The 26,282-nt window shown below is 67.8% G+C and overlaps 1 protein-coding gene across 1 annotated transcript in view; it reads left to right on the top strand.

Annotated features, from left to right (window-relative positions):
• The window catches only part of SDK2 (sidekick cell adhesion molecule 2), a 41,627-nt gene that overhangs the window by 11,743 nt on the left and 3,602 nt on the right, over positions 1-26,282 (top strand). Inside the window, exons 2-41 of the mRNA XM_064522815.1 lie at positions 4,653-4,812; positions 11,161-11,267; positions 11,540-11,687; positions 12,244-12,377; positions 13,317-13,428; positions 13,569-13,759; positions 13,884-13,967; positions 14,044-14,238; positions 14,356-14,472; positions 14,676-14,843; positions 15,199-15,301; positions 15,552-15,728; positions 15,812-15,948; positions 16,263-16,410; positions 16,483-16,623; positions 16,703-16,884; positions 17,320-17,435; positions 18,084-18,279; positions 18,387-18,485; positions 18,567-18,758; positions 18,829-18,950; positions 19,025-19,134; positions 19,217-19,367; positions 19,689-19,926; positions 20,007-20,122; positions 20,217-20,406; positions 20,532-20,630; positions 20,943-21,137; positions 21,222-21,423; positions 21,649-21,752; positions 21,910-21,980; positions 22,115-22,250; positions 22,670-22,726; positions 22,925-23,026; positions 23,242-23,357; positions 24,168-24,354; positions 25,213-25,350; positions 25,420-25,581; positions 25,682-25,807; positions 25,919-26,083. Coding sequence (XP_064378885.1) covers positions 4,653-4,812; positions 11,161-11,267; positions 11,540-11,687; positions 12,244-12,377; positions 13,317-13,428; positions 13,569-13,759; positions 13,884-13,967; positions 14,044-14,238; positions 14,356-14,472; positions 14,676-14,843; positions 15,199-15,301; positions 15,552-15,728; positions 15,812-15,948; positions 16,263-16,410; positions 16,483-16,623; positions 16,703-16,884; positions 17,320-17,435; positions 18,084-18,279; positions 18,387-18,485; positions 18,567-18,758; positions 18,829-18,950; positions 19,025-19,134; positions 19,217-19,367; positions 19,689-19,926; positions 20,007-20,122; positions 20,217-20,406; positions 20,532-20,630; positions 20,943-21,137; positions 21,222-21,423; positions 21,649-21,752; positions 21,910-21,980; positions 22,115-22,250; positions 22,670-22,726; positions 22,925-23,026; positions 23,242-23,357; positions 24,168-24,354; positions 25,213-25,350; positions 25,420-25,581; positions 25,682-25,807; positions 25,919-26,083 — 5,694 coding nt within the window. The remainder of the gene's footprint in view (positions 1-4,652; positions 4,813-11,160; positions 11,268-11,539; positions 11,688-12,243; positions 12,378-13,316; positions 13,429-13,568; positions 13,760-13,883; positions 13,968-14,043; positions 14,239-14,355; positions 14,473-14,675; positions 14,844-15,198; positions 15,302-15,551; positions 15,729-15,811; positions 15,949-16,262; positions 16,411-16,482; positions 16,624-16,702; positions 16,885-17,319; positions 17,436-18,083; positions 18,280-18,386; positions 18,486-18,566; positions 18,759-18,828; positions 18,951-19,024; positions 19,135-19,216; positions 19,368-19,688; positions 19,927-20,006; positions 20,123-20,216; positions 20,407-20,531; positions 20,631-20,942; positions 21,138-21,221; positions 21,424-21,648; positions 21,753-21,909; positions 21,981-22,114; positions 22,251-22,669; positions 22,727-22,924; positions 23,027-23,241; positions 23,358-24,167; positions 24,355-25,212; positions 25,351-25,419; positions 25,582-25,681; positions 25,808-25,918; positions 26,084-26,282) is intronic.

The following is a 26,282-nucleotide window of genomic DNA, read 5'->3' as shown; positions in this document are numbered from 1 at the left end:
TTAATGGGCACCTCTGCAATTATGTGCTTTTGCATTAGCAAAAAGGGGAAAAAAACACTAAAAGGCAGGGCAAGGAGCCCTGCCCGGGCACCGAATCGATGGGGGACACGCGGGCGCTGCGGTGCAGCTCCAGCACCTGCCCTGCCCGTGGAGCTGGTGGACATGGCAGCCACACGTGCAGCGAGTTTGGTGGGGCTCAGCACCCGCCCGGCGCCTCGGCAGCCCCGGGGCCCCTCTGCCACCACTCGCGGCTCCCCAGGTGCCGGCAGTGTTCGGCATCATGATTCTCTGGTTGCTTTTTATTAAAGGGAAGCATTGGCGTCCCTGGAATACCGATGGGCCCGGCAGCCGCGCTGCGGGTCCACCGGCACCGGCCGGGTCCTGGGAGCGGGCGAGGGCTGTGGACTGGGGCTGTGCCGACCGCTGCCACGGCTCCCGGCCCCATTCCCATGCCGTGCCGTGCCCTCCGGGGCCGCGCGCCGTTTAATCGGCACGATTACCTTACCGAGAGCCCATAAAAAATTGATGCCTCCCAACCGCACGCCGGTATTTAACAAGCAGAAACGTGGCTTACACAAGCCCCGGCGCGGTGGCACGGTGTCCCCACGTCCCCGCATTCCCGTGCCACGGGCACGGCCGCGGGAATGGCTCGGAAAGGGATTCGGCTCCTTCGCGCGGAGCCGCTGCCGGGGAGGAGGCACCAGCCACGGGGCCGGGAGCCCCGCCAGCACCGCTGCTATATTTAGCCAAGGCGGAAAAAATTGCTCCTTGGAAAAGCGAGGCCGGGGCGATGGGGCCAGGGCACCGCTAACCCCTGCCGCGCTGCGCCGTGCCGGCATGTGCTCGCCCCGGGCCCGGCCGCGGCTGTCGCGGTGCCGGGGAGCTGCGCTGCGAATATGTTACGCGAATGAATAATAAAAACAAAGGAAAATTACCCTCTTTATCGAAACTCGTTTTATGAATAAAACAATTATTCTGGTAATTGAAAAAATGTGTCGTTAAATTAAATGCGGTGGTTCCTATTAAAGTTTTAGTGGCTTTCTTCTTCTCCATTCCTCTTTTCCCCTTTTTCCTTCCCTTCCTCCCTCCCCGGCCTCTGCTGGCGGCTGAAGGCTGGTAATTATAGCGGAGGGTTTCGCTTGCTCTTTATTGTTTTTTAATCTCTTCGTGCTGCGTAGCGCCAGCGATAGCCTGATGCACGCGTGGTTTAGCTCGGTGTGCGGGGGGGGGCCGGGGGGCACTGGGGCCGTGAGCGGGGTGCCGTGCCGGGTGTCCTGCCCTTGGGGCAGCGGCACCCCCAGGGCTGCCCGGTGCCCCCCCCCGGGGCCGGCTGTGCCGGGCGGTTGCGGGAGCCGCGTGTTGCTTGTTCTCCATGGGGAAACTGAGGCAGGGTGGGCAGGGGAAGCCCAGTGTGGGCTTGTCCCCCCTGGGGCACCTGGACCGGCTGTGCTGGGGGTCCTGCAAGCTGCTGGCCCCCCCAGCCGGTGTGGGCACCGCAGCTGGACCCCCCCTCGCTGCCCCCGGCAGAGCCGTGCCCTTGGCAGGGCTTCAGGTTGGCTTCCTCGGGGCTTAAACCTCCCATCAGGAGGGATTTGGGGCCGGGGCGGAGGTGGCTTAGCTGCCGGCTCCCCATCGCGCCGGGCATTAGGCTCCATTACGGCGCTTTCGGGCCCTGCCCTATATCCGCTAATGCACCGGCCGGGCTGAGACGGCTCCGAGCAGCCGCCTGTAAATACAGCGCGGGGCAAAGATGCTGATCCCATTAGGGGGATTAGGGCCCCCGAGGCCCCGGCATTAAAATGTCACCGGCGGCGAAGCGGGGAGGAGCGCTGGGGTCGTCCCCCGAGGCGACACGCTGCTCCCTCCTCTCGCAGCCTCGGGATGCTCGATGCTCCGGGGCCGTCGGTGGTCCGGACCCGCTCCGGACCGCTCTGCCCTGCCGCCCCGCGCGGGCTGGACGGACCCGGCACACGGCACCGCACGAGCCCCGCGCCCGCCGCGCTGCCGGCAGCCGTGCAGATGTTCCCCGGGCCGCCGCTGCCGCCTGTGTTTGGGAAGTGATGAATTTCTGCACCGACTAATTAGTCTCTAATTAGCAAGCGGAGTGTAAACAGTCACAACAGATGGGGGAGAGGCGGAATTAGCGGTAATGACCCTTCGGTTGGGGGGAAGGCGGTCGTCACCCGCCGGCAAGCAGAGTCACGCCGGGAAACCTGCCGCCGGGCCAGGACGCGCGGGAACCGCAGCCGCCCGGACACGCGGGAACCGCAGCCGCCCGGCCGAGCCGTCTCCCGCGGTGCCACAGCACCCATGGGTGCCAGTCTGGGCTCTGTGGGGCCTCGCCGCATCCAGCTGCGCTGCTGGTGGAGCGGGAGCCGGGAGAGGGAAATCTATGTTGAAAACTTGCAGGGAAGCAGCTTTGTTGAGTGTAAATTGCCTGCGGAGAACCGTCCCGGCCTCGGCTCCCCTCCCGCTGGGAAGCACGGCCGGGAGGCTGGAGCGATGGCGAGGAGACCGACTGGGGGGTTTCTCGCCCCAGCCCCGGCCCCGTTGCTTTGCCTCCGTTGGCCTCCTGCTCTTGGACGTGTTGCCGTCGGGGCTGCTTCATCCCCGCGATGCCGGGGCCGGCGGCGGCTCCGAGTTCGGGGGCCGAGGCAGCGCGTTGCCTCGCTGCGGAGGGGAAACTGAGGCCGGGAGGGAGCCGCGGGCTCGCAGAGGTACTCATGTGTGGGTTAATGTCGGGAACGGCCTGCCTCGCTGGTAAATCATGGTGAATCCAGCGTTTTTCCCTCTCGGGCTCCCTCTGCCACCCCGGTGCCCCTTCCCCGGGCGGCACCGCGACCTTCGCGGGCAGGTAGCGCTCGCGTGAGCAGCGGCGGAATTAGGAGCCGCCTCCCCTCCCCGGCACTGCTTTTCACCCTTTAATGCAGAACAGATGGCTCTGGCGCTTCAAAGCAAGACAAGACTTAGCTGCTTAAAATCAAATTAGGATGTATGCAAACAGCGTGCCGGCCCCGGGGAAGGTGCTTCTGTAGCACCCGCCTGCTCAGCGCTGCGGCTGGCGCTGGGGCTCGGCGTGGGAGGTGCGCCGAGCGCGCCAGGTCTCAGCCCAGGTAGTTCGCCTGCCGCGTTTGCTGCCTGAGCGAACTGAGCGGGGACAGGCGGTGCGGGGTGACGTGGTGATCCCGGAGGCGTCCGTCACCGGCTCTAGCTGGCCCGACGTGGGCGAAAGCCGCGGCGTCGCAGGTCAAGCCCGCCTCTGCTGTGCCGTGCCGGGGACGCGTGGGCATGCATGCAACCGTGCCGCGCGCAGATGCGGCGCTTGCACCCCGGGCCACGGTGCGGACGTGCACATGCGTCCTGCGCGTCCGGCTCCATCGCCTCCAGCCGCACGCGTGCGGCCCCGGGCTGGCTTTGCATTTTGGCTTTTGCATTTGCCTTTTCGGTGCCTCCTTCCCTGGGCATCCCCAAAGCCCGGCCACTGCCCGGGCGGCTCTGAGCTCCTGCCAACTCGTGACACTCCTGCCAGGGAGGGGAGCGCCCGGCCGTGCCGTGGGGCCGGGACAGGTCCTGCGTTGTGGCCAGCCCCCGCGCCAAGGAGCGAGGCAGGAATTCAGCGCGCGCACGCGGGAAAGCAGAAGCCTGCCCCAAAGAAAAAAACCTGAAGCCGTGATTGAAAGCGCACTTGAAAGCTGCTGGGGAATATGAATGTGTCTTTGAAGTGAAAGGGCTTCCATTTGTTAAGCAGAAAATGGAGCTGTGTGTTTCGATTTATAGTTTTACTTAGCAAATAAAACAGGAGAGGAGTAAGTGTTTATGTCTCGCTTGGCTCCCAGCCCCTCCGCCCCCTTTCACCCCCCCAGCTAAAAGCTCACTGCTTCTAAAACACTACAAAGGCAGCAGGGAATAAAAAAGAAAGCGGCTTAGATAAACCCGAGATGGGCTAAGCTCTTGTTGATACGCTTGCAAAATGGCTCGGCCAGGGGGGATGCGCCCAGGTGGAGCAGTCCCCAGGCAGGGCCCTGCGGCGTGTCGGGGGACGGGGGCGACGGAGGCCGGCTTCGTCCCCTGCCCACCTGCACCTCTGCTCTGAGAGTAAGGTCATGCCTGAAATGAAGTGGTCAGGGTCTTCCCTGGTTGGGAGTCTTCCCTCGTTGGGGTCTTCCTTGGTCAGGGTATTTCTTGGTTGGGGTCTTCCTTGGTCAGGGTCTTCCCTTGCTGGGGTTTTCCTTGGTCAAGGTATTCCTTGGTCGGGGTTTTCCTTGGTCGGGGTCTTCCTTGGTTGGGGTCTTTCTTGTTTGGGGTCTTCCTTGGTCAGGGTCTTCCCTTGCTGGGGTCTTCCTCGGTTGGGGTCTTCCTTGGTCAGGGTCTTCCTTGGTCGGGGTCTTCCCTGATTCGGGTCCTCCCTGGTTGGGGGTCTTCTTTGGTCGGGGTCTTCCTTGGTTGGGATCTTCCTTGGTCAGGGTCTTCCTTGGTTGGGGGTCTTTCTTGTTTGGGGGTCTTCCTTGGTCAGGGTCTTCCCTGGTCAGGGTCTTCCCTGTGGGGCTGGGCAGGCTGCTGGCTGGGGCCGGGGCCGGGGCTGGGGTCGGGGCGGCTGGCTCTGGCACGTGGCTCTTCACAGCTCTCACCTCCTCTGCCTTCTCTCTCCCCAGACGACGTCTCTCCGTACTTTAAGACGGAGCCCGTCCGGAGCCAGGTCCACCTGGAGGGCAACCGCCTGGTGCTGACGTGCATGGCGGAGGGCAGCTGGCCCCTCGAGTTCAAGTGGCTCCACAACAGCCGGGAGCTGACCAAGTTCTCCCTGGAGTACCGGTGAGCGGGCACCTCCCTCCGCCGGGCACCGTCGCGGGGCCCCGCGCGCTCGCCTGGCCGTGGCGTGGGGATGCGCCCGGCGGGCGGGATGCGGGAGCATCCCCGGGTGCAGGACACGGAGGGGGGAGGCATTTGCCCAGCGCTGGATTAATCCCGTGCCGCAGATCGCGGCCGGCCGGCGGAGCAGCCCCTCGAGGCCGGCGGGGTCCTGCCGAGCCCCGGCCGCCTGCCCGGCTCGCCGAGCCGCCAGCCCCGCTTGGAGCTCGCCTTTAAATCCAGCCGGGCACCTCTCGCCGTCGCCTCTGTGTGTGCATGTCATCCTCTCTGTTTTAATCAATAATTCAGCCCGAGACAAGCCGTTCCCCATTTAAAGGCATCGAATCCAAAGGCTTCGTGTTGCTGTAGCAACGCGGCGCTGCTCCGGGATGCGGGAACGCGGCGGCCGTGCGGCACCCGCCTCCCCGGCACCGCTGCTGGGCCGCGGCGGCCGCGGGCTCGGGCTCCTGCACGGAGCCGGCCGGCAGCGCGTGCAGCGAGCCGTCGGGGAGGATGCAACGCCCCGGCGCCCCGGCTCAGTGCCGCGGCCGAGCTCCGTCTGCGCGGCCCCGTGCCAGGGTCCCTCCCTCCTTCCCCGGCCGGGCGTCGAAGCCCAGCGACGCGTCGAGCCCTGCGGTTTTCGCAGCTCGCGCCGTGTCGGGGGTGACGTTTCGACCCACGCGCTGGGCGGCAGGGAAGAGGCGGCGGGAAGAGGGGCGCGGATTAGCCGGACTCCCAGGGGCCGGAGAGAGGCACGGTGCCAGTCGCGGCGGGAATAATGCGAAATGTCAACCATTAAATTGGATTGTGGGAACTCCAGCGCGAGCGGGGTGGGGGGGCCGCGAGCCCGGCGCGGGGACCTCCGCCGCGGCACTGCTGCGGGCATCAGCAGCGCGGGGCGGGAGAAGGATGCTGCGGCCCCCGGGCTCTGCCCCTTCCCCCTGGGGTGCCTGAACCCAGGCTGCAGTGGGTCCAGGGCTGGGAACGGGGGCTTCTCGCCCGGTTCTGCCCCTGGTTTCGTGGCCAGCTCCCTGCCCGCTCCGTGCCTCAGTTTATCCTTCTGTAGGAAATGGGCCAGCGCTCGCGTGGCTGCGTTGCTCTGCGGCATCCGGCTGCTCCGGAGCCGTGTCCTGCGGGCCAAGGTGACCCCCTTCCCCCAGGGCCCCCGCAAAAGCTCCGGCTGCAGCTTCCAGCCAAAAAGGATTAAGGAAGGAAGCCAGAAAACAAACAAACACGCGGGGAAAACCCAAACAAACTGAGCTGCCGCTCCGCAGCTAATGAAGCAAACAGCCACTATGCAAATCGCTGCCTGGCTTTAACCCGGGCTCTCCGGCGGTGCCGCTGCAGCCCGCGGCATCAGCTGCCTGCGCCCGGGTCTCTGCGGAGGTTTGATGTGTCGAGATGAGGGTTCGGACGTCTCGTCTGGAATTGAAGGCTGCTAGCGAGGAAGGCGAAGTACCAAAATTAGTTATGATGGGCATAAATTGAATTTTAATAGAGATGTAGGTGGCATGGAGCCAGCCCGCTCAGGCAGTGGGAAGGTAGTAATTAAAAGTTAACGAGTTTAGAAACGGACTAATCCTTGGAGAGGGGAGGGCTGGCGCTGATGGCCAGGGAGGTGCAGGGGGACGTGTGTCCGTGCAGGGCAGCCGGGACCTCCCCCGGGGCCCTGCCGCGCTCGTGCCTGGGCGCACCGGACTTTGCAGCAAGGGCGTCCGCCGGGCTCAGCGGGGCCGCCTCGCTGCACCCCCCTAAATCCTCTCCAGCCGGACACCAGCACATCGGGCTGCGCTGGTCCTGGTGCATTTTCTGCTCCCTCCTGCCCTCGCGGGTCCCTCTGGCTGCGCCGTTCCTGCAGGGAACGCGTCCTCGGCCCCGCGCTCTCCACGCCGACGCGTTCCGGTTCGTCTGTCGGTTTAGGCGCGTTCGCTCCCCCGTTTTAAGGGAAGGAGCCGGTCTCCCAATTTGGCAGCGTGTTTCCATAGCAACCGCCCTTTCCTTCCCGCAGCAATTCCGCCGCCAGCTTGCAAAGGGGAACGACTTGTTGGCGTGCGGCGAAGGGCAGGTGGGAGCTGGCTCGGCAGGTCCCAGGCCCTGCGCCAGCGAGGCACAAGGCAGCGGGGACCAGCCTGGCGCTGTGCGTGCGTGGAGCCAGCCCTGCTCGGGAGCATCCTTGGGGATTGTGGGGGATCAGGGACCAGCCTGGCGCTGTGCGTGCGTGGAGCCAGCCCTGCTCGGGAGCATCCTTGGGGGTTGTGGGGGATCAGGGACCAGCCTGGCGCTGTGCATGCACACGGAGCCTGCCCTGCTCGGGAGCATCCTTGGGGATTGTGGGGGATCAGGGACCAGCCTGGCGCTGTGCATGCACACGGAGCCTGCCCTGCTCGGGAGCATCCTTGGGGACTGTGGGGGATCAGGGACCAGTCTGGTTCTGTGCGTGCGTGGAGCCAGCCCTGCTTGGGAGCATCCTTGGGGACCACGGAGGCTTGGGACCAGCCTGGCTCCGTGTGCACGAGGAGCCGACCCTCCCTGGGAGCATCCTTGGGGACCGCGGGGGACCAGGGACCGGCCCAGCTTCACCCACTTGCTGCCGGCATGGGACAAGTGGGGATGGTTCCCCTGATGCTCCAGCTGCATCCTCGCTCCCAGGGAGCCCCACAGCCAAAATCCGTCCCCTCCGATGAGCGCTGTGACCTTCGCTAAGGTCAGGGCCGCTCAGCCGGGCGAGCGCCTGCTGCGGGAGGCAGAGACTTGCCCAGCGCGCGCTCCGCTCCCGTGCCCTGGCACGCCAGTGCCGCTCTCTCCAGGGCCAGCTCGGTTTCTCCGTGCATAATCTCGCTGGTGCCTGGCTCTCCCGTGAGCTCTCCGGAGCCTGAACTTCTTCTCGTACAAGGAATCATAACATGCAAATCAGGCAGCTTGATGTCTTTAATGAAATCCTCTGAAGGAAAGCGCTTCTCTGGTGAATTGAGGATATTTATTTCTCATACAAGAAATTTAACATGCAGATTAGTTGGGTCTGGTAATTTATCACATGAGATTGTCCTATTAAGGGTTGCATTGAGTCCTGCTGCCTTCGGAAATTACCTCACACATATATTACCTCTGGACAGACTGCCATCCATAGGGATGCATCTTCCGCCTGTTAAACCAGCCCCCTTCCTCCCCGTGCCGCTCTCCGCGGCTGGTGCGGGAGCCCAGCAGCTGCCTGGACCCCCATCTCCTCCCAGCAGCCCGGAGCCCCTTTGCCAGGAGCTCGGGGCCTGGGAAACGTCATTACACCTCCGGTGCTCGCCGGCTTTGCCGGGGCGCTCCGAAAGACGGGCCTGGGGGCGGGCAGGGCCCTTGGCCCCCGCTGCTGCCCGGGAGCGGGTCCCGGCGGGGGCCTGAGGATGGGCTCTCTGCCAGCCCAGCTGCCAAAACGCAGCCTCACCCGTGGGGAGCTAATTGACAATTAACAGGAGCTGGTAATTACCAGGGGGGTGGTTAAAGGCACATTAAGGGAAGCAGGTGCTGTAACTCTTTTTGTGCCTCTGGAGTGAGCGTGCTCGTGGTCCCTGCCCTGCCGGCTCACTCTGCGGCTTCGCTGCGGCGGGGTGACCCTTGGCAAGGCGCTGGGAAGCCACCGGAGCGGTAACAGGGAATGCACGGAGGGGGTTTGCTGTTGTTGCTCCTCCTGCAAAGCTTCTTGCTTCTTCTCTGGAGTGGAAATGGGAAGGTCGGGAGGTTGGAGCCTGCAAGTGGCAGCGTGTCCGGAGAGCTGGGGCTGAAGGGAGGTGCTGGGCTGGCGGATGCCCTGCGCCAGGTGCTGCAGCATGAGCAGCATCCTCCTGCCTCGCTGCAGCCCGTGACACCGCTCGCTGCCCTCTGTGCTCTGCAGCAAGCTGGCAGGTTAATACGCGCCCATCAGTTATTAAATGGCTTATTGGTCTAGCAGGACCAATCGAGCTGGCAACTTATGGGGCCACTGGAGCTCCTGAAATTCCCCCAACCAAGGGAAAACCTCTCCCTGGCAAGCGGAGAGGCCATGGCTCTGGCTGCCTGTGCCAAAACAGAGCCCTTTCCAAGCAGGAGCTAACAGGGGTGATGAAACACCAGGGCATTGCTTAAAAATATATTGAGCCGAAGCCCAGCACGGCAGCTCCGTGCGGGCGGAGGTGCTGGGACATGCGGATCGGATGCTGGGAGTCATTAAACCTTTTCTAAGTGTGTTTTAATGCTCACTTGACATTTCACTATTGCACAGTAACTACTCAAATCCATGTCCCCTCTAGAATTAATTAGTCGTTATATGGGGTATTAATGAAAGCGGGCTGTGCCAATGTGCTTATATCCAAAATCTGATCCAGCTGCTGCTGTTAGTGGGTTGCACGGGAAGAGCCGCATGGATTTTTCTGTGTTCTTCTGGCTCTCGGTTTGATGGATCAAACCCTTCGGCTGATGCTGTTTCCCTGCCACCTCCACCGGTTCGGCAGCACTGGCTCCATGCTCCTCCGTGACCCTACGATAAAGGAGCTGCGGCGAAGCTGCCGCCCGTCCTGCAGCACCTGTGCGGGTGCTTCCAGGCTGGATGACTGGATGGAGAGGACTTGGTGTCATATGTGCAGCCCAGCCGTCCGTCACGTCCAGCCGGAGCTGAGGCCGGGTGCTTTGCAGAGCCGCCGGTCCCCCGGCACGTGTCTGCTGGCTCCGGATCCCCTTCCTGACCCAGTGGCCCGGAGCGCGGCACGGCCGCTTCCCGGTGGTGCCGGCCGGCTGCCGCTGTTCTCCATCACGGTGTTTTTCTGCAACGCGGGTCATCTCTTCCTTTGGATGTGTTTCCCCCATGGATGGTGCTCTGTCAACTCCGTCTTTTCAAAAGAAAACAAACAAGTCCCTGAAACGGAGGCATCAGCAGCGAGGGATGCTCCGGGCGCGAGGCCAGGGCTCCGTGCCGGGGCAGCGCGGGGCGGAGGGCTCGCCCCCCGGACTGTGCTCCAAAGACCGGGCACGATCAGAGAGGGAAATCAAATCAAACCCAACCTGGGTAAAAGCCTCCGCAGAAGCCAAGTGGCAGAGAGCAAAGTCTTTGCTTGCGCCTGGTGCTGGATTTCCTTTCTGCGGGCTGTTTTCCTCTGCTGAGGTGTGCGCAAGAGCTCGGCGGCTCCTCCGGCCGTGGTGGCAGGGGACGAGGCCCCGGGTCGGGCCCGCGGGGGGCAAAGCCTCCCCCTGCCCCCGGGCGTCTCCTGCTCTGGGAGGGCCAGGCCGGGCAGGGGCGGTGGGTGAGCACCGCAGCCCCGGGAGCATCCGCCCCGGGCATCCCTGGGGGCTGCAGACCAGGCTTCCCTCGGTGTCCGTCTGTCCGTCCGTCCATGCATGTGTGTGTTTAGGAGTCGGGATGCATGCATGTGATTTATTAACGAGGCTTCTGCAGCCCTGTGGCTTGCGGCCGTGCTGTGGCTCCGTGGACCGCGGCGGCCCCTTGCCAGGGACCAGGGCCCACGGTGCTTCCCACGCGAGGGGGGCAGGATGCGGCCCTTCCCCACAGGTTTTGCGCCTGGATGCCTGGTGCTCGCTGTTCCCTGGCTGCAGAGCCGCGGGAATGGCTCCGGGAATGGCTCCGGACGCAGCCGTGCCGTGCGGGATCCTGCACTGCCATCACCAGGCCGGCCACGATGCCGGTCCCGGTGGGACAGCCGCGGTGCTCCGGCTGGTGGGCACCCACCTCCGCTGCCCTGCTCGGGGCGGGTGGCCGCTGTCCCCCCCCCCCCCGTGTGCAGATGTGGGGCACGTCCTGCGCCGCTTGCCCCCGCGGCGTGACGTGTGGGTCCCCGAGCAGCCCCGTTCCCGCGGTGCCGTCTGCCCTGTGCGGGGATGTGTCGCGCTTCCCGCCGGAGCCAACGTGCTCCTCCTGCCTTATGAACGTCTAATTTACGCTCTGTTATCGGAAGAGCAAACAGAGCCGTGCCGAAACAGCCCGCGGTGTGCTTTAATGCGGGAGGAGGTTTTGGGCAGGGTGGGTTGAGCGGCCTCGCGCCTCCCCCCGCTCCTCTGTCTCCCCGTTTGGCCCTCGCGGCTGCTCCCCTGGCTGACGGCGCTGCATCCCGCTGCGGATCCGAGATGCGGAGCAGGAGCGGGGCCGTCGGGAGCCAGGGGAGGGAGAAGCGGGCGTGCAAGTGTCCTCGCCGGCTGGCGGTTTCGTCGGTGGCACTGTGCTGTCCCCCCTCCGTGGACGCAGCGTGTGCATGCACGTGCACTCAACGCATGCACGTGTGGAGGGGCAGATGCGCACGCGTGCGGCCCCCGCGCTCAGGCGTCCCCCCTCTCCCGCAGCTACATGATCACCTCGCTGGACCGCACGCACGCCGGCTTCTACCGCTGCATCGTCCGCAACCGCATGGGCGCCCTGCTGCAGCGCCAGACCGAGGTGCAGGTGGCCTGTAAGTGACGTCCCGCCGGCCGGGGGGTGCCCCGTGTCCCCCCCCCACTCCGTCCCGGGCTGCCCCCGCGCCCCGCCAGCCCCTTCCCGAGGAGCAGTGACAAATCAGGAAGCTAATGAGAAATTAATAAGGCAGCTGTGCTAACAACTAATGATAATGGCAAAGTCGTTAAAAAAAGATTCTTTACATGTTTTTAATTACAGCAATTAAGGGAAGTCAATAAAAATCCCCCGCCTTCCCCTTGCACCCTGCTTTGCTCTCCTTTACCGCAGACATGGGCAGCTTCGAGGAGGGCGAGGGGCAGCAGCGGGTGTCGCACGGCGAGGCGGCCGTCATCGCGGCGCCGCGCATCGCCAGCTTCCCCCGGCCCCAGGTCACCTGGTTCCGCGACGGCCGCAAGATCTCCCCCAGCAGCCGCATGTGAGTAGCCCCCCCGCGCTGCCCCCCGCCCGCGACCCCGCAGCCGCCCCGGGACGCTCCGGACCAGCCCTGTTGCACCTCCCTCTTGGCCACCTTGCATTAAAATCCGGAGACGGACGTGGCAGCTAATGCTCCCATTTGGCATCGGTGGGGCGGGGGGGGGGAACCTCTAAAATAGAGGGCAGGGCAGGGGGTGGCAGGGCTGCAGCAGCCGGCGGGAGCGGGCGCCCGGCGAGCCCCTCGCTGACAGATGCGGCGCGCTGGAATTGAATTTGCAACCCACATTATACCGGAATTGAACTGGTCTCTTCTCTATTTGCAAAGTGGGATTGAGGAGATAAAACTCCTTTATCTTGTATTTAATGGTAAAATATATTCCCCAAACCATTTTATGTTGCCAGCAGATTAGATCGTTCCATATAAAAAAAATATATAAAAAAACCCCTATTAATCGGCGCTCTCGGGCACGGGGAGGAGCAGCGCGGGGCTCTTTCGGGGGGGTCGGGGGGTGGCAGCCCCCCTGCCGCCGTCCCATGCCGCCGTCCCGGCCCCGCAGAGCCATCACGTTGGACAACACCCTGGTCATCCTCTCCACGGTGGCCCCGGACGCGGGGCGCTACTACGTGCAGGCGGTGAACGACAAGAACGGGGACAACAAGACGAGCCAGCCCATCACGCTGGCCGTGGCGAGTGAGTGCCGCCCGGCCCCCCCCGCCCCCCCCTGCCTGGGGCCCAAATTTAATTTGCAGTAAATCTCTTCGGAGGCTCCGGCTTGTGCTGACTAAACAATTCAGCCGCTGCAAAATTTATCGAGGCGCTTCGGGCCGCGGCGGGCGCTGGCTGCACCGCCGGCGGATCCCGGCCGTGCCCTGCTCCGTCCCCCCTGCACCCCGCGTTGCTCCAGATCGGCCCCCACCTGGGGGCACCCGGGGGGCCCCGACCCTCTGCTCCCCGGGACGCAGGACCTCCGGCCCTGCTCGGGTGACGAGTGCATCCCGGGAAAGATGGCCCAAGGCGGTGGCAGCGGTTCCTGCGGTCCCCCCGCCGCCTGCTCCGCGGGCGCTCCGTGCCGCTCCTGGCAGGGCTCTCGCCATCCCCCTTCCCCGCCTGCCCCGTTAATCTGTTGCGCTGAACCCCGCCGTCCCAGCGCATAATAAACAACTTAGAGCCCGTGTTTATGGATTCAGCTATATCAGCAGCTTTCAAGCTGATCACACTTTTACGGCGCCTACATGAGAGTTTTTTATTGTTGCAATTATTTTGCTTTATATACTCCCCTTCTCCGTGCTCCCTCCCTGCCGGCGCCTCGCAGGCAGCTGCCGGGCTGGAGACACGTGGGGCAGGCGGGGAGCAGGGGTGGGCGTCCGGGGTGGGGGGGGACCCTGCCTGCTCCCTCCGGGCTCACTGAGCTTCTGCTGGGGGAGAGGGTTTATGCTAAGGAGGCGCCCTGATGCCAGGGTGATGGGCTGGACCTGCTCGGGAGATGGAGCCCGCAGCTGCCGCGTGGCGATCGCCCGTGCCGTGCAGCCCAAGCCTCGGGAAGAGGATTTCGGGGGTCCTCGCCAGGGCCTGGGAGACGCGCGCGGGCGGCGGGTGCTGACGCTGTCGCTTTGTCCTGCTTCTCCGCAGACGTGGGCGGCCCGGCCGATCCCATCGCGCCCACCATCATCATCCCGCCGAGGAACACCAGCGTGGTGGCCGGGACCTCGGAGGTGACCATGGAGTGCGTGGCCAACGCCAGGCGAGTAGCCGGGGCGCGCGGGGCCGAGGTCCCCCGGGGTGGGGGGCAGCCGTAGCCCGGGACTCCTGGGCCCCGGGGACGCCCTGCCCGGGCGGCCGCGGGGCCGGGGCTGGCTCGCGACGTGCCGCCGGCTCGCCCAGGCCGCTGATGAAGCTGCACATCGTCTGGAAGAAGGACGGCGTGCCGCTCGCGAGCGGCATCAGCGACTACAGCCGCCGGCTCACCATCCTCAACCCCGCGCTGGGCGACAGCGGCTACTACGAGTGCGAGGCCGTGCTCCGCAGCAGCAGCGTGCCCGCCGTGGCCGAGGGCGCCTACCTCTCCGTGCTGGGTAAGGAGCCGCCTCCCGGGTGGCCTGACCCACCCGTGCGGCGAGTTGGGGCGGTCTCAGCCGGCGGCGTTGCAGGAGGGTCGCGGCTCGGTCCCGGCACCCATCTCCGGGCTGCCCTTCGCAGAGCCGCCGCAGTTCGTCAAGGAGCCGGAGAGGCACATCACGGCCGAGATGGAGAAGGTGGTGGCCATCCCCTGCCGAGCCAAAGGTGAGCGGTCCCCCGCCGCCCCCCCCGGCCTTGCCGCCGCCCCCCCGGCCTCACCCGGCGCTGCCGCTGCTTGCAGGTGTGCCGCCCCCCGCCATGGCCTGGTACAAGGACGCGGCCCCCATCCCCGTGGAGAAGCTGTCCCGCTTCCAGCTGCTGGCGGACGGCAGCCTGCAGATCAGCGGGCTGCTCCCCGACGACACCGGCATGTTCCAGTGCTTCGCCCGCAACGCCGCCGGCGAGGTGCAGACCACCACGTACCTGGCCGTGACCAGTAGGTGCCAGCCGGGGGGCTCGGGGGACCCCGGGGGCTCTCCCAAGGGAACGGGCCGCCCGCGCCGCGGTGCCGGGACGGGCTTCAGGGGCGGCCGTGCGTCTGTCCCCGCTCCAGGCATCGCCCCCAACATCACCAAGGGCCCCCAGGACAGCACGGTGATCGACGGCATGTCCGTGGTGCTCAACTGCGAGACCTCGGGGGCCCCGCGCCCCGCCATCGCCTGGCAGAAAGGTGAACGGCGCGGGGATGGGGCGGCGGGGGCTGCTGGCGGAGCCACGCTCGGGGCCCTGCGTGCTGCTGGCACGTCCTCTGCAAACTCATCACACCCGTGGCTCTCGGCCAGGAGCCCCGCTTCCTCCCCGCGTGGCTGCTCGGCTCGGCCGAGGTCCGTGGCGCGGGGCTCCCCGGGCTGACGGGCTCCCTCGCCTCCCCAGGGGAGCGGATCCTGGCCAGCGGGTCCGTGCAGCTCCCGCGCTTCACGCTGCTGGAGTCGGGCAGCCTGCTCGTCAGCCCCGCGCACCTCGCCGACGCCGGCACCTACACCTGCCTGGCCTCCAACTCCCGCGGCACGGACGAGGCCTCCGCCGACCTCGTCGTCTGGGGTAAGGCACCCGCCAGCCGGCTGCCCGGCCCGCGTGCACGGCGCAGGATGGACCCTGCTCTGCTGCTGCTCTGCCCGCATGCACGGCGCAGGATGGACCCTGCTCTGCCCGCGTGCACGGCGCAGGATGGACCCAGCCATGCTGCGAGCTTGCTGGCGATGCCCAGCACGGGCACGGGCACTTGGCTGGCCCGCTTGGAGAGGTGCAAAGACTCAGTCCAGCAAGGCCACGTGTGATGCCATCCCGTGTCCCGCTTGCCAGCTCAATCCCTTGTGGCTCCGTCCCTTCCCCCTGCCAACGCCACCCACCCCAGAGCCCTCCGGCAGTGCCGTGGCTCACCCCGTCCCTCCCGCAGCAAGGACACGCATCACCGACCCGCCGCAGGACCAGAGCGTCATCAAGGGGACCAAGGCCTTCATGAGCTGCGGGGTCACCCACGACCCCAGCGTGGGCGTCAGGTGGGTGACCCTGGTCTCGCCGGGGGCGGTGGGGTGGCAGAGCACCCCGCAAGCCTGGCCCGGGGCGGGGGACAGGGGACGCCACCGCCACCGCGCGGTCCCCAGCCCGGCTGCCGCCCGGCGGTCCTGCAGTGCCACCTGGTGCCCTGTACGAGGGGTTCCTGGCGTGCCGCCGCGCAGGACGCCTGGGCCCCCTCTGCTCGCGGGGGTGGCGGGGCGTCGGGACTCCCCGGTGCGCGCCCCGGCGCAGGTACGTCTGGGAGAAGGACGGGGCGCCGCTGAGCCTGGAGGGCGCCGGGCGGGTGCGGCTGGACGAGGCGGGCACGCTGCACGTCTCCCAGACCTGGTCGGGCGACATCGGCACCTACACCTGCAAGGTCGTCTCGGCCGGAGGCAACGACTCGCGCAGCGCCCACCTCCGCGTCCGGTGAGCGTCCCCGCCGCCTCGGGGCACCGCATCCCCCCCCCCGGGCCCGGCCTGACCGCCGCGTCCCCCCGCCCCTCGTCCAGGCAGCTCCCCCACGCCCCGGAGAGCCCCGTGGCCGCCCTGAGCCCCCTGGAGAAACGGGCCATCAACCTGACCTGGGCCAAACCCTTCGACGGCAACAGCCCCCTGCTCCGCTACGTCGTGGAGGTCTCCGAGAACAGTAAGGGGCTGCTGCCACCGCGCCGCCTCCGTGTCGGCGGCTCCTGGGGTGGCACAGAGCCATCGCCGGTCTCCGTCCTCCCCCCCACAGGAGAGGGTGGCCACCGGGGAGGGGATGGAGGCACGGTGGTGGGCAAGGAGGTGACATCAAGGTCAGGAAAGGGACGAGAAGCTCTGGAGACCTTGGGGACCACTCAACTCTTTAGTAGACCTTGGGGACCACTCAACTCTTTAGTAGACCTTCTACAGGGTAGGGGACCCAGGCGTCCGGCCAGCCTGGTCCCCCACCCCGCTGTCCTGCTGTCCCCTGCCCAGATGCCCCCTGGACCGTGCTGCTGGCCAGCGTGGACCCTGCGCTGACGTCGGTGGTGGTGAGGGGCTTGGTGCCCGCTCGCTCCTACCAGTTCCGCCTGTGCGCCGTGAACGACGTGGGCAAGGGCCAGTTCAGCAAGGACACGGAGAGGTGAGTCGCGGCCGGGGGTCCCAGGCGTGCTGGTGGCCCCGGGGTCCTCACCCACGTCCCGTCCCGCTGCAGGGTGTCCCTGCCCGAGGAGCCGCCCTCCGCGCCCCCCCAGAACGTCATCGCCAGCGGCCGCACCAACCAGTCCATCATGATCCAGTGGCAGCCGCCCCCCGAGAGCCACCAGAACGGCATCCTCAAGGGCTACGTCATCCGGTAGGCGCCGGGGGCGGCTGGCGAGCGTCCCAGGACACCCGCGGGGACGCTGGCACCTCTGATGGCCCCTCGTGCCCAGGTACTGCCTGGCCGGGCTGCCCGTGGGCTACCAGTTCAAGAACATCACCAACGCCGACGTCAACAACCTGCTGCTGGAGGACCTCATCATCTGGACCAACTACGAGATCGAGGTGGCGGCCTACAACAGCGCCGGCCTGGGGGTGTACAGCATGAAGGTGACCGAGTGGACGCTGCAGGGAGGTAGGCAGGGATGGGACGGGGCGCGCGGGGCCCCCGCTCCATCGCCAGGGCTTGGCCGTTGCCCAGGTGGTCATTGCCCTGCAGGGACGCGCTGCAGAGGGATGGGTGCAGGGGGATGGGGATGCACCGCGGAGGGACGGGTGCAGGGGATGGGGATGCACCGCGGAGGGACGGGTGCAGGGACAGGGACGCACCGCGGAGGGGCGGGTGCAGGGGGACAGGGATGCACTGCGGAGGGACGGGTGTGGGGTCCCCAGTGGGACCAGTCACGAGCTGTGCAGCCAGGGCAGACCCCGAGGGCAGGGTTGGCCCAACCAGGGGCATCGCCCCATCTTGGGGCATTTGGGTGCCCGGGGTCTCCCTGGCCCAGGGTGTCCCCAGCCCGGGCAGAGGAGGGTGCCGGGGCCGCTGCGAGCCTGCCCTTGTCCCCGGCAGTCCCGACGGTGCCCCCGGGAAACGTGCAGACCGAGGCCACCAACTCCACCACCATCCGCTTCACCTGGACCCCCCCCAGCCCCCAGTTCATCAACGGCATCAACCAGGGCTACAAGGTGAGGGGCGAGGACCCCAAACGGGGCCCCGGCGTCCGGCCGCCGTTCCCGCGGGGGTCCCTGCCACGGCCCAGCCTGTTGGGGAGGAAACAGCTTGGCTTGTTTTTTCCTTGCAGAAAACTTGGATATTTTAAATGATTCCAGCCTGACTGTTAAAATATTTACTGAGATTTAACACTTGCATGGGCTCCATGTCTCCCGCACTCTGTAATTAATCGCAAATTGCAATTAATTCAAATTTACGTTAATTAAATTGAGTTAAAACATTAAACTTGTTTCTTAATCCACTCAAAAGAAGTTGAGGAATTTAATTGCCGCTGAACGAGATAACCAGAGCGAGCAGGCTATTTAACATTCTTATTAAACGCCACTTTAGTATTTTTGATTAGTATTTTTAGGACATAATTAGTGCTTAATTGAGTTGCTATAGGCTCTCTTGCACAATACCAATTAAATGTCCCCTCTGAAACGTGAGTGAGCAGATGCGTGTCGCCCAGGCTGCGCCCTGCGTCGGGTTGCGTGGGTGCTGCTGCGGTGTCGGAGGGCATCGAGGGTTCCCTGCGCCGCGAATTGATGTTCGATCCGTGCTGGATGAGCGCGGCGATGCCCGGAGCGGGGCCGGGCCGCCCAGCGCCTTTCTGCCCGCAGCTCATCGCCTGGGAGCCGGAGCGCGAGGAGGAGGCGACAGTGGCGACGGTGCGGCCCAACTTCCAGGACAGCGTCCACGTGGGCTACGTGGCCGGGCTGAAGAAGTTCGCCGAGTACCTGACGTCGGTGCTGTGCTTCACCACGCCGGGGGACGGCCCGCGCAGCCCGCCCCAGCTGGTCCGCACCCACGAGGACGGTACGGGGAGGCTCCGCGGCCCGCTCCGCCGGCAGCCCCCGCGCCGGCTCCGCGCCGGCAGCCGCGGGCCCCCCCGGCGCCTCTGACGCCGGGATGTCTCCGGGCAGTGCCGGGCCCCGTGGGGCACCTGGGCTTCGGCGAGATCCTGGACACGTCGCTGAAGGTCAGCTGGCGGGAGCCGCTGGAGAAGAACGGCATCCTCACGGGTGAGGCAGCCCCCGCGCCGCCGGCGAGCTCGGAGCGGCTCCGTCCCGGTGGCCCCGCTTGATGCGCGGGGTGCGTTTCAGGCTACCGGATATCCTGGGAGGAGTACAACCGCACCAACACGCGGGTGACGCACTACCTGCCCAACGTCACCCTGGAGTACCGCGTCACCGGCCTCACCGCCCTCACCACCTACACCATCGAGGTGGCCGCCATGACCTCCAAGGGCCAGGGGCAGGTCTCCTCCTCCACCATCTCCTCGGGGGTGCCCCCAGGTGAGACCCCGGCCGGGCTGCGGCGGGCCGCGGCGGGCAGCCCCGGTGCCATCGCGCCCTCTCCCCGCAGAGCTCCCCGGAGCCCCCACCCACCTGGGCATCTCCAACGTCGGCCCCCGCTCCGTCACCCTCCAGTTCCGGCCGGGCTACGACGGCAAGACCTCCATCTCCCGCTGGCAGGTGGAGGCGCAGGTACGGGGCGGCGGGGGGGCTCGGGGACGGCCGGCGGGCGCCCGGGGGCCGCTCAGCCCGCTCCCCCCTCGCAGGTGGGCCAGAGCGGCGAGGCCGAGGAGTGGGGGCTCGTGCACCAGCTGGCCAACGAGCCCGACGCCCGCTCCATGGAGGTGCCCAACCTCACCCCCTACACCTACTACAGGCGAGTGGCCGGGAGGGCGCTGGGGGGGCCGCGCCGGGGCCTCTCGCCCCCCTGCCGTGACCCCCCCTCTCTCCCTGCTCAGCTTCCGCATGCGGCAGGTGAACATCGTGGGCACCAGCCCCCCCAGCCTGCCCTCCCGCCGGATCCAGACCCTGCAGGCCCCCCCGGACGTGGCGCCCGCCAACGTCACCCTGCGGACGGCCAGCGAGACCAGCCTGTGGCTGCGCTGGGTGGTGAGGGATGGCGGGGCTGCACCTCGGGGTGCTGGGCGCAGGGCTGCATTTTGGGGTGCTATGCAAAGGGCTGGGGCTGTGCACGGGGCTGCATTTTGGGGTGCCATGCAAAGGGCTGGGGCTGCATTTTGGGGTGCCATGCAAAGGGCTCCCTGGGGCCGTGCATGGGGCTCTTTGGGGCCGTGCACGGGGCTGCACGCTCGGGCTGCGCACGGGGCTCACCAGGGCCGCGCGCGGGGCTTGCCGGACGAAGCGGAGCCCGGGCGGATTTGGGACGGTACCTGGGGAAGTGACGGTGCCCGTTTCCCCCGGCCGGGCCAGCCGCTGCCTGAGCAGCAGTACAACGGGAACCCCGACTCGGTGGGCTACAGGATCCGGTACGCGCGGGCGGACGGGCGCGGGCGGCCGCTGGTGCACGCGGTGCACGACCGCGTGGAGCGGGAGTTCACCATCGAGGACCTGGAGGAGTGGACCGAGTACCGGGTGCAGGTCCAAGCCTTCAACGCCATCGGCTCCGGGCCCTGGAGCCACTTGGTGGCAGGGCGCACGCGGGAGTCAGGTACCGCCATGTCCCCCCGCCGTGCCGGGCGCCCACCCGGTCAGACCCGGCCCTGACTCGCGCTCCTGTCCCCCCCCCAGTGCCCTCCTCCGGCCCCACCAACGTGTCCGCGCTGGCCACCACCTCCAGCAGCATGCTGGTGCGATGGAGCGACGTCCCCGAGGCCGACTGCAACGGCCTCATCCTGGGCTACAAGGTGAGCATCCGTCCCGCGCTGGGGCCCGTCCCGGGTGCGCCGGGGAGGGGGCAGCCCGGCCCCCCGCCCGGCCGTGACGCCGGCTGCGTCGCAGGTGATGTACAAGGAGAAGGAGGCGGAGGCGCCGGCCCGCTTCTGGCTGGTGGAGGGCAACGGCTCGCGCAGCGCCCAGCTCGCCGGGCTGGGCAAGTTCGCGCTGTACGAGATCCGGGTGCTGGCCTTCACCAGGATGGGCGACGGCGTGCCCAGCCGCCCCCCCGTCCTCGAGAGGACCCTGGACGACGGTGGGTGCTGGCACGCGGTTGGGGGGGGTCCTCCATCCCAGCTGCAGCCCTGGGGCCACCCCTCTGCCCCGGGTGCCGGTGCAGGATCGGGGCCCCGCGGCGAGCGCCGTCTCTCTGCCCCGCAGTGCCCGGCCCCCCCGTGGGCATCCTCTTCCCCGAAGTGAGGACGACCTCGGTGCGGCTCGTCTGGCAGCCGCCCGCGGCGCCCAACGGCATCATCCTCGGTAGGTGCGGAGCCGTGCCGCGGCGGCGGGCGCTGCACGGGGGGCTCCCAGGGCCGGGGGGGGGCCGGGTGCAGGGGGCGATGCGGCGGGTGTTGAGCAGCTCCTGGAGATGCCCCCGAGCATCTCAGTGCCCGCTGCACCGGGCCAGACACATGCACGAGCCCCATGCAGGGGGTCGAGGGGGCTCGGTCCAAAGCTCAGCGCCGGCCTGGATGGAGGAGGATGGCGCAGGGCGGGTGCAGGGGGGCTGCAGGGCAGCGTCCCCCCTCCGCAGCCACCAACAGCCCCGCCGTGCCGTCGCCGTCCCCGCAGCCTACCAGGTCGCCCACCGCCTCAACACCAGCGCGGCTGGCGCCTCCGCCATCGAGGTGCTCGAGCCCGACGCCCGGCAGTACACGGCCACCGGCCTCCAGCCCGAGTCCGCCTACCTCTTCGGCATCGCGGCGCAGACCCGCAAGGGCTGGGGCCCGGCGGCCGAGGCCCTCGTGGTGACCACTGAGAAGAGAGGTAACAGGGCAGTGGCAGGCGCAGCGGGTGCCCCCCGCATCGCCCCCCATGCCCACCGTGCTCCCGCACCGTTCCCCCCCCCAGATCGCCCGCAGCCCCCCGGGAAGCCGCTGGCGCGGCAGGAGGACGTGGGCGCCCGCAGCGTGCTGCTTTCCTGGGAGCCGGGCAGCGACGGGCTCTCGCCCGTGCGCTACTACACGGTGCAGAGCCGCGAGCTGCCCGGCGGCCGGTGGGTCCCGCACGCCGCCTCCGCCGGCCCCAACGCCACCGCCTTCGTCGTCGACAGGTGAGGCACCGGCACTGGCACCGGACCGGGCAGTGAGCATCCCCGAGTGGGGCCCCAGCTCTGCCTGGTGACTGCCCCGTGCCTCAGTTTCCCCATCCGCCCCATGATGGGAAGCGCTCGCGCCAGCGTTGCGGAGCAGCCGGGCCGGCATGCCGGGCTTTGCCCGCTCGCCTCCGTGGGTCTCACGCCGGCCCCAGCGCTGCCTCCCACGCTCCCCCCGTGCAGGCTGAAGCCCTTCACCACCTACAAATTTCGTGTGAAGGCGACAAACGACATCGGTGACAGCGACTACAGCGAGGAGTCGGAGTCACTCACCACCCTCCAGGCTGGTCAGTGCCTGGGGCACTGGGGGGGTTCAGGTGCTCGGGGGGGCGACGGGACATCAGCTCCGGGCGGGATTCGAACCGGGAGCAGGACTGGGGCTCCCAGGGCTGCCGCCATGCGGGGGTGTCCCCCATGCCTCACCGCCCCTCTCTGCCCCCGCAGCCCCCGAGGAAGCCCCCACCATCCTCTCCGTCACCCCTCACACCACCACGTCGGTGCTCGTCCGCTGGCAGGTACTGTTCCTACGGCTCCCGCGGGCGCCGGGGCCGGTGCTGGGGACGGGCCCCCCCGCTGCAGCTGGCGATGGCCATCCTGGGGCATCGGGGAGCCCCAGTTGGAGCAGCCCCTCACTGTCCCCCCCACGCAGCCCCCGGCCGAGGACAAGATCAACGGGATCCTGCTGGGTTTCCGCCTGCGGTACCGTGAGCTGCTCTACGACGGCCTGCGTGGCTTCACCCTGCGCGGCATCAGCAACCCCGGCGCCACGTGGGCTGAGCTCACCCGTGAGTCCTGCACCCCCGGCTACGCGTCCTGCACCCCAGCCCGCGGGGCCCAGAGTGCCCTACCCACCACGGGCTCCCCCGGCTTGGGGGTGGGAGCTCAGAGCCGTCGGAGGAGCCCCGGGGGGCTGTCACCGGCCCCTCATCACCGGGTCCGACGGTCCCTAACGCGCTAGTTTGCAACGTTGCTGGCTCAGTCGCGCTGCGCTCGGACTGCTGCGCACTTGCAGCACGGGTGCCTGCGGGTGCATGCGTGTGCACCTAACACGGGTGCTCATGTGCAACACGGCCTGCTGTGCGCGTGCACACGGGTGCTGCTGGGGGGGCTGGGGCCCTGCTGGGGTGGGTGTCCGGGGCAGCGAGTGCACTTGCGCCGCACCGTGCGCGGGACTAACCGGCTCTCGCCTCCTTGCACCGCCCAGCCGTCTACGCCGTGCACAACCTCAGCGAGGTCTCGCTCACCCAGTACGAGCTGGACAGTAAGTCGCTGCCCTGTGCATTCCTCTGCTCCCTCCTTTTGCTCCTGGGGACACGATGCTCCTTCCCGGCTGGGTGTCCCGGCTGGGCTCCCTGGGCGGTGGCGGGACCCGGGGACCTGCCATCAGCCTGGCACCCGACCCCTGCACCCCTCATCCCTGTGGGGGTCCCGCTCCCCCCGTCCCGCTCTGCCCCTGCAGACCTGAGCAAGCACCGGCGCTACGAGATCCGCCTGAGCGTGTACAACGCCGTGGGCGAGGGCCCCCCCAGCGCCCCCCAGGAGGTCTTCGTGGGCGAAGCGGGTGAGTGGGGCACTGGCGGCGCGGGAACAGGGCTCGAACTCCCCAGCACAGCACAGCCTCCGGTCTGGCCCCCCCGGAGGTCCCCCAGGCTCTGCGCCCCCCCGGTGCTGCCCACGCTGGCACAGCCGGCAGCAGGGGGGCTTTGCCCCTCCTCGCCGTCCCGGTGGCAGCGGGAACACGGCCGGACACTGACGCTGTCCCCCCCGCCTGCGCAGTGCCCACCGCCGCGCCGCAGAACGTGGCGGTCCAGGCGGCCACGGCCACCCAGCTGGACGTCACCTGGGACCCGCCACCCCCCGAGAGCCAGAACGGCGACATCCAGGGCTACAAGGTACCGCACCCCTCCCTGGGGGGACGCCGGGCGCCTTGGGGAGATGCTGGGGGTCTCTGGATTCCCGGGGAGATGCTGGGTGCCCTGGTAGAAGCTGGGGAGACAGTGGGAACCCTGGGGAAGCAGGGTGCCTGCAGGTGCTGGTCCTCAAGGAGGTTGAGGAGATGCCGGGTGCTCTGGGGAGATGCTGGAGAGATGCTGGGTGCACTCGTGGGGATGCTGGGTGCTCTGGGGAGATGCTGGGGGGATGCTGGGTGCTCTGGGGGGATGCTGGGTGCTCTGGGGGGATGCTGGGTGCCTTGGGGGGATGCTGGGTGCTCTGGGGAGATGCTGGGGGGATGCTGGGTGCCTTGGGGGGATGCTGGGTGCTCTGGGGAGATGCTGGGGGGATGCTGGGTGCACTCGTGGGGATGCTGGGTGCTCTGGGGAGATGCTGGGGGGATGCTGGGTGCTTTGGGGGGATGCTGGGTGCTCTGGGGAGATGCTGGGGGGATGCTGGGTGCTCTGGGGAGATGCTGGGGGGATGCTGGGTGCCTTGGGGGGATGCTGGGTGCTCTGGGGAGATGCTGAGGACCTTGGGATGGGTCCCAAGCACCCACAGGGCAGCAGATGGCGCAGTCGGTCCTTGGATGTGGCCGCGCGGTCCCCGGCTGCCGGGGCAGGGATGCTGCCGGGGGGCTGTGGGGATGCCGTGGGGATACTGCCAGGGCAGGGATGCTGCTGGGGGCTGTGGGGACCGTTTGAGCCCGGCAAAGGGACTGGGGAGGCAAGAGCTGCGCCGAGCCCAGGCCTCGGCCCCTTCTCCCGCAGATCCACTTCTGGGAGGCGCAGCGGCAGAATGAGAGCGCGCGGGTGAAGACGCTCTTCCTGCCCGAGGGCGGGGTGAAGCTCAAGAACCTCACGGGCTACACGTCCTACTGGGTCAGCATCGCGGCCTTCAACGCCGCGGGCGACGGGCCCCGCAGCACCCCCGTGGCGGGGCGGACGCAGCAGGCAGGTGGGGCCCGCGGCTCGGCTCGGCTCCCCACGTCACCCGGCCCTTCGCTGAGCGTGGCCGCATCCAGATCCCCCTGGCCCCGTGCTCTGCGGGGTGGAGCACCGTGGGTGCAGTTCCAGCAAAAGTCAGCCAATGCCCCTTGATGCTCTGGCTCCTGCTCTTCCCACCCCGTGTCCGGTGCCCACGCCGGTGCCTCGAGCAGCGACCGCTCCCTGGGCTCATCCCAGGGGCTTTGCAGCCTGGGGAAGCACCTGTGTGAGGTCGCTGGCTGAGACTGGGCAAGCTCATTGCCCTGGTGCCCTGCAGCTGGGAGCGAGGCTGGCAGGCAGGGCCGGGGCTGGGTGTTAGGAGTGACCCCGTGGTGCCACGTCGCTCCTGCGGCCCAGGACACCGGCTCTGCCAGCCCCCTTTGCAGCCCAGAGCACGAGGCAGAGCTTGCGGGCTGGATCCTGCCGGCGTAACCGCTCGAAGGCCGCCCCAGGCTGATGGCTGGTGTGAGTTTGGCCCTGTGATGCTCACCGCTCTTGTGCAGGGATGAAAGGGTGCCCGGAGCAGAGCCCACGGATTTCCCCTCGGTTGCTCGGCCGGCCGTGCCGGGACCTTTGCTGATCCCGGTGCCCCGCATGAGACGAGGTCGGTGTGTCACCCCCTGACACGACCTCCTTCCCCCTCCTCTCCCTTCTCCTTTGCACGAAGGAGCTGGGGGACGGTCCGGGGGGATGCTGTGGGGACGGTCCCGGGGGATGCCATCGCCCTGGGGTGCGTGGCGCTTCGGCAAGGCGTTTGCCGCGAGACGGCTCGGTGCCCACTCAGCCCCCCGGGAGCGCCGAGCCACCACTGCGGCCCCTGCCCTTGCAGCCCCCAGTGCCCCCGGCTCCATCAGGTTCAGCGAGCTGACCACCACCTCGGTGAACGTGTCCTGGGAGCCGCCGCCGCTGCCCAACGGTCTCCTGGAGGGCTACAGGCTGGTCTACGAGCCCTGCTCGCCCGTGGACGGTGAGGGTTTGGCGGGGCGGGGGCCGGGATGGGGGCCCCCCCGGCACGGCTCAGCCTCGCTCCCCGCAGGCGTCAGCAAGATCGTGACGGTGGACGTGAAGGGCAGCAGCCCGCTGTGGATGAAGGTGAAGGACCTGGCGGAGGGCGTCACGTACCGCTTCCGCATCCGGGCCAAAACCTTCGCCTACGGGCCGGAGATCGAGGCCAACGTCACCACGGGGCCCGGGGAAGGTAGGGCGGCCACAGCGGGGATGACCCCCCCCCCCCCCCCAGTGCAGCACCGCTGTGGTGGGTCCGTCCCCACGGCACCAACTCCGCTCTGGGTCCCCAGGTGCCCCCGGCCCCCCCGGCGAGCCTTTCATCTCCCGCTACGGCTCGGCCATCACCATCCACTGGTCGAGCGGGGACCCCGGCAAAGGGCCCATCACCCGATACGTCATCGAGGCCCGTCCTTCAGGTACCGCGCTTCTCTCGGCCCTGCAAGCCCCCCTCCCCGGCGGGGCCGGGCCTCGCGCCCCGGGGAGCCCTGCAGAGCTGGCCCCCCCGCCAGCCGCCTCCTCTCTTGCAGACGAGGGGCTGTGGGACATCCTCATCAAGGACATCCCCAAGGAGGTGACCTCCTACACCTTCAGCATGGACATCCTCAAGCAGGGCGTCAGCTACGACTTCCGCGTCATCGCCGTCAACGACTACGGCTACGGGACCCCCAGCACGCCCTCCCCCTCCGTGTCAGGTAGCCGGCGGGGGGCACGGCACTGGTGTCCCTGCAGCGGGGGCCCCGACCTGCCTTTCTCCCCGCGGCCGCTGCGGAAACCCTCCGTGCCCGGCCTCCCCTGGCTCCGGCAGAGCCCCAGGTCCTGCTGCCAGCGCTCCTCATGCAATGCCTCCCAGCATCCCACCCCAGTCCAGCATCCCACCCCAGTCCAACCCGT

Source organism: Dromaius novaehollandiae, chromosome 18, assembly GCF_036370855.1.
Source record: "Dromaius novaehollandiae isolate bDroNov1 chromosome 18, bDroNov1.hap1, whole genome shotgun sequence".
Lineage (NCBI taxonomy): Eukaryota > Metazoa > Chordata > Aves > Casuariiformes > Dromaiidae > Dromaius > Dromaius novaehollandiae.
This window is presented reverse-complemented; position numbering and strand designations above follow the sequence as displayed.